We start from the raw sequence: 6,458 nt of genomic DNA on the forward strand, positions 1-6,458 counted from the left end.
CCGAACAGCAAATGCCGGTGTTTGCCAAGCACCGCAAAGGTTAAGTGCAAAAACCTCCGGACCGCGCAATTATCGGTAAGAGAGCTGCACCAAAACTGCTGTGGAGCGTGCTTTTTTCAAATTGGCACCTGAACTTGGTGATAAATTTGGGCCGATTCTTTGAAATGTAACAAACATGCGAGTGGCTCGAGCGATCATATTAAAGTGTTGATTTACCAACACGTTTGCGGATTTCAAAATATTTGTTGCCAGGTGCACAAGAGGGACTTTGTGGGGATCAGAGGAGCATGCGTCATCACACAGGTGGCATGGGCTCCACCGCTCCAAACAGGAGGCATGACACACGCACGTTAAATAGCATCGCTGGTAACCGTTTGACCTTGGCCTGGAGAAGGCTAATTGGGCAAAATATATTTCCAAACTTCGATTGTTCTACATCATTATTTTAATTGCCGTGTGTTTCCACTACTCCTTGCACATGTGCGATTCACAACATTCCTGATGGTTGTAGTACAGTCGTTTTATTTAGCCGTGAGCTCGTGTTTTCAACAGCAATGCTGGATTATAAACAATGCTTCATAACATCACAGTTCTCAAAACACCGAAAGGCCATAATAGTAAATACATTTCGCCAAGTTCGTAATCAATAAAATGACTCGTGAAGGAAACATATTTGCTCTTAAAACAAAGAGTGCTATTGAAGCCTAAACTGAAATTCTAATATTTTGCACTTCAAATGTCAATTTACAAAGCATATATACAATAAAACTACGTATTTTATAGGGATGTATCATTTAAACACGACTTGTTTTTTATTTAATATGCATTCAGAATAGTTTTGTCAGTGGAGGACTTTTTTAACTACATGGAGTAATTCTTGGTTATAAGGAAGTTGTTTATGTTGGAGAAAGTGACTTCACAGAATGTGATTAATTTGCCCGCAATTTATGATCATTAGATTTTTTTTCATCCGAGCCACGTGACCACATTGGTTGTCAAAATGTTTTTTTTAAACCCTAAACGGCTTTCTTTTTCTTCTTGGTTCTTTCGGTAAAGTCGCGTAAGGGAAATAATAAAATAATAAGAATAAAACATAAGAAAATACAATTCTTTGTATTTTTAGTTAGAAAAAAAAACCCAACCTTTCCTTTTATTTACTCTTCAACTACGTGTGCCTGCATCTACCGTACGAACGCAGATCTAATAACACAGACAAATACTCTGTTACCGTGATAAAACAGAGGCCCACATTTTTTTTGTGGGTTCTTCATCCTCGTAGTTATAAACTTTCCGCTTTCATGCTAAAAGTAGGATCCTTGTTGTGATAAGGGCAGAGCATGTGCAATGCCTGCAGGGTGGGATAAAGGTTTGAAGCAGGAAGGAGAGTGTACGCGTCCGCGAGTGCCTGACTACCCCGAGGCCCAGAAGCATGCGTGTGCGCACGTGTGTGCGCGTGCGTGCGCGTGTCTGCACGCGCGTGTTGCGGAGTGGTGACAAAGTGGTTATAACACTGCTCTACAATTAATACGACTTGGCTGAAATTCCTGACCTTGAATAATATTGACAACTGGTGTCTTGAACGTAGGCCTGGGAATTCTACGACCAAGTCACCATGAAAATGCCCGATCTCATATCAGATCTCAGAAGCTAAGCAAATTGGGGCATGGAAGGGAGAATTTTTGGAAAACCGAGTGTTGTGGACAAGATTTGAGAGGTGGCTAGAAGATGGTAGTACAGCAATGCATTCTTGAAGACATCTGCGCAGAATTTGTTGCACGGACCTAAACAGTAAACACAGATAAAGAGTGTGTATGTTTTGTGCATGCATTTGCATGTATGCGTGTGCGTTAGAAAGCACCTACGAAGGCCGGCACAGTGTATAAGAGGTTGGTGTTGTCAGAACCATGCCTGGCCGCCTTTGTCTTCTCAGTAATACACCAAGTAATTACTGAAGACTGCCAACTTATGGAAAGGCCCAGGACTGGTTCTGTTAAATCCTCCACTGATGTTGGCTGTGGCACGGAATCTAACACAGGATGCCGGGTTTGCAGCACAGTGCGATAACCACAAAATCGCCTCTCCTGCAACACATTTTCTAACAACACACCTGCAGGAAACAGTTTGTATGTATGTACGTTGAACTTCTCTCGCGCCGTACGTAGCCAACCATGCGAATGGGAGTTTTTCTATGAAGATGCGTTATGGCCTTCAACATCACCTATACATCTTGATTTGAAGATTTGATGACGGACGCTTGTGTTTCGACCGAAGCGTCGTGTTCTTTTATTAGTTTTTCTATCTACTTGACTTTACCGAAAGAACCAGAGAGTATCACCTATATATATTTTTTTCCTCATATGGGGAGTGTTGACGAATGTGTTACGTTTGTGTCACTACGTAGTTGTACACTACCGCCCACACAACAAAACCAAAACGTTTGCTCCATTGCTGCACCACAAGCGAACAGCGATTGCCTCAACGGTGCAGAGGCCACACCGGGAGGGAGCCGTTGTCTTCGCGTGCACCCGAGTGCCGCCCGCTCGCTCGCTCGACACTCACCAGGTCTGAGCGACCCTCTCGGCAAGCACTCTGGAAGCGCATCTGTCGCTCCTCCAGGGGCCGGTCCCGGTAACCGGTGTACTTGACCTGCGGCCGAGACGCACATGCACAGACGCACAATCACAAGCCATGAGGATCGCTCGCATGAGCCCTTCGCGCAGTCAAGCGAGCGCCTGGCAACGCGGTTGCCTCCACCGAAAACGCTTCAGTCGGAGTGATCGACCCCTAATGATGTGATATTTTAAAGTAGCTAAATGTGGCGGTACTTACTAGGATAAAGCGCAACATGTAGTGTCAAAAACATGCTAAATTTAGTTGCGCATTTTGGTGCATGCGTGTGTGTTTATGCATTTATTTGAATTGATATCTGTTTTTAACGCATTCCACGCTTTACATAAATATACTGGAAATATAATACACAATTATTGCGATGTATACGTCTTTTATCAATTCACCTCTGGTGCATGTGAGGATTGTTTGACCATACTTCACCATGTTGGTCAGTACAGGTTGGTAAAGCAGGCGCAGAGGACTGATTCAGATATCACTTGCCACATCATTAATTTCATCATGTTCATAGTGTCGTGTTCCAACCACTGCAAGACCACTCCAGGTAAGCAGAATGCTGTACATTAAAAATGCTAAGATTTTAAAATAATACTAACAACCTGTAAGTGGGATAGCATACAACATTCGCCGTAACAGGATGGGCCTCAATTTGTGTTGTCACTTTTGTTGTAACATTTTTGGCAACAAAAACTGCCCAAGTCTTCATCACCACGGATTGGGCAAATCGCTCAGCCGTTAATTTTTTTAGATGTGGATCTGTCGATGTATTTTCATACGTAGTGGTAAAGTCTACCTTGTAATAATACGCATGCGCAGATACATGTACACATTTGTCTATTCCGAAACCAATGGTTTAAATGTTGACGTTTTCTGTTCCAAATCTACGAGGCAATTTCACATAATTAAAGAGGACATGTAACGTCTATCATGTTGTGTTACACGTGTTGCAATTAATGGAGAATAAGATAATACTTTAAGGTAGTAATAAAGGGGGTGAAAAAACAAATGTTACATAATGTAAATGTAAGACTACAATATTTTGCATTCGGTAAAAAAGGATGCTTTCCCCTTATGACTACGTATTATTAAGTAAATAACAATATATTTACGATACATGTGATGACAATTGTTCTGCAAATGACGTGCACTTCAAGAGTTGAACTTTCACGAGGATGAGAGAGAGAGATATACATGGGATGTGGGTTGTGCGTTCGCCATCTCATCTGTTTAAAATACGGGCGATGTTGTGTAAACAAAAGCCCTGAACTTCGAGACGCGTGTTTGAATTACACGTGTATTTACATGGCTTGATAGTACATGTAAAGTATGTATTTAAAGTGCTAAGTCTGACGTCTGCAGTGTCCAACGCACCAAACTAAGTGGACCTCTCACTGAAACCGAATCCTCAACCACACAGACCACACATTTGAACCCAACCAAACCTAAAGTTCACCACAAACGCAAAGATCCCCCGTGTACAGCCTGCAACAGACTGTTGGGGCAAGTGTTGTTATGGCACACGAGGGGGTTGGCTGCCGAGTGGTGATATTTACACACCGCAGCACCAGGTACTCATTTGAGGCTGAGTCGACCTAAGAGGGAGGCCCAGGACCGGTTCAGACAATGGTCACTGGGTGTTTGGTGACCGTGCGCGAGAATCGAACTCTGGACGCCGGGTTCGTAGCTGACCGCTCACCCCACGGAACCACACCACGATACCAACATAAACCACCACACCGCGTTGAATGAATGCCCCACCACCAGATGCCAACACAATTAACCCCAAGTGTGGCAACCACCGCACTAATCCCAAGTAAACTCAAAGTGAACCGAACGGAGAATTTAACCACAACGCAACCGCTGCCCTCTCTGCAAGTGGGCGAGTTCCCGCTACCCAGCACCAGTGCACGCGTGTAGCCGTAGCGATGTGGACATCTGTCCATGTGCTCGTCCACGTGGTCGTGATGGTCGTCCACGTGCTCGTCCACGTGCTCTCCCCGTGAGGAGCGGTGGCGCTGCGGTTAGCGCGCTGCGCTACCGAAGTCAGCGACCCGAGTTCGATTCCCGCTCACGGCCACCAAACTCCGTCCGTCTAAGCCAGCGGAGACGGACAACAGCTGTCCGTCTGTGCCACTGTCTCTGTGTTTGTGTCACTGTGTCTCTGTGTCACTGCGTCTGTCTGTGCCACTGTGTCTCTGTTTGTGTCACTGTGTCTCTGTTTGTGTCACTGTGTCTATGTGTCTATGTGTCACTGCGTCTCTGTGCCACTGTGTCTCTGTTTGTGTCACTGTGTCTCTGTGTCACTGTCTCGCTGTTTGTGTCACTGTGTCTCTGTGTCACTGCGTCTCTGTCTGTGCCACTGTGTGTCTCTGTTTGTGTCACTGTGTGTCTCTGTTTGTGTCACTGTGTCTCTGTTTGTGTCACTGCGTCTCTGTTCGTGTCACTGCATCTCGCTGTTTGTGTCAATGTGTGTCTCTATTTGTGTCACTGTGTCTGTGTCTCTCCGTCCCCCATCTCTATCACCCCTTCAGCGTCCTTGTTTGTCCATATGCCTCCACGTCCTGTGACAGTCCATCATCATCCATCCCCCTCTCGTCCTGTCTCTCTCCCAGTGCCTCTATCTCCCTACCCCGCCGTGTGTCTCCCCGTGGTGTCTCCACGTCTGTGTCTCTCTCTGTCCACCCCGCCTGGCGTGTCTCCGTGTCCACGTGTCTCACCCCGTCCCCAAGTCCACGGCTTCTTGTCTCTTGTTGCTGTATCACCATTGATGGCTGTGTGTCACCGTGCACCTCGGGCCTCCCCGTGTCCTTCCCCTACCCCCTGTCTCCCCGTACCCCCCAGTGTCTCTCTACCCCCGTCTCCCTGTACCCCCCCCCCAGTGTCTCTCTACCCCCCCCCAGTGTCTCTCTACCCCCTGTACCCCCAGTGTATCTCTACCCCCCCTGTACCCCCCCCCCCCCAGTGTCTCTCTACCCCCTGTACCCCCAGTGTATCTCTACCCCCCCTGTACCCCCCCCCCCCCAGTGTCTCTCTACCCCCTGTACCCCCAGTGTATCTCTACCCCCCCTGTACCCCCCCCCCCCCCCCAGTGTCTCTCTACCCCCTGTACCCCCAGTGTATCTCTACCCCCCCTGTACCCCCCCCCCCCCCAGTGTCTCTCTACCCCCTGTCTCCCTGTACCCCCCAGTGTCTCTCCTCTACCCCCTATCTCCCTGTACCCCCCCGTGTCCCGGCAGTCCCCGCCAGTGGCCCCCCGCGTGTCCCCGTGCCCCCCACCTCGCACTCGCGGCTCAGCTTCCTGAAGAACTCCTCGTTGTCGAACTTGCTCCGCTGATCGGGAACCACGCGCGGCATCTTGACACCCAAGCGCAAGCCCTCCTCCACCTCCTCCTCCTCGTCTCCACTGCCTCTTCTCCGCTACCACCACCACCAACCACAACTACCACCACCGCAGCTAACCAAAACAGCAACAACCGACGCTGTTAATTGCTTAATTGGTTATAAATTCACGCTGCGCGAGTGCAGTCGGAGCGGCTGCCCCCACCCCCCGCAACAACCGCGCGCTCTCAACGCGAAAAGTTTCCCCATTCATAACGCGGGCGATACCAACTCGTGCTGGGCGGTGGGGGGGGGCGAGTTGGCGCGTGTCCGGGGCGTGGGCACGACAACACCGCCCTCGCCCTTCCCATTCAAACCGCCCACCCCTCGACACCCCTACTCAGCGGCTCCTATTGGACGAGCCCTCCTCCACCTCTCTCGCTCTCCCCACCCCGGCTGAGTGTGGGAGGCGGATGTTGACCATAAAAGGACACCGCCGCTCGTGGGGGGGG

At 48.8% G+C, this 6,458-nt stretch overlaps 1 protein-coding gene across 3 annotated transcripts in view; it reads right to left on the minus strand.

The window, feature by feature from the left end:
- The window catches only part of LOC144727623 (core-binding factor subunit beta-like), a 74,716-nt gene extending 68,496 nt beyond the window's left edge, over window positions 1-6,220 (minus strand). The window contains exons 1-2 of one of the 3 annotated variants that reach the window (XM_078606577.1): window positions 5,905-6,220; window positions 2,560-2,646 (exon numbers count right to left, since the gene is read on the minus strand). In XM_078606577.1, coding sequence (XP_078462703.1) covers window positions 2,560-2,646; window positions 5,905-5,982 — 165 coding nt within the window. In that variant the 5' untranslated portion in view covers window positions 5,983-6,220. The remainder of the gene's footprint in view (window positions 1-2,559; window positions 2,647-5,904) is intronic. The other 2 variants (XM_078606575.1, XM_078606578.1) reach the window with 2 other exon arrangements.
- Window positions 6,221-6,458: the final 238 nt, after the last annotated feature.

Source organism: Lampetra planeri, chromosome 26 (genome assembly GCF_965212315.1).
Source record: "Lampetra planeri chromosome 26, kcLamPlan1.2.h2, whole genome shotgun sequence".
NCBI classification, from domain to species: Eukaryota; Metazoa; Chordata; class Hyperoartia; order Petromyzontiformes; family Petromyzontidae; genus Lampetra; species Lampetra planeri.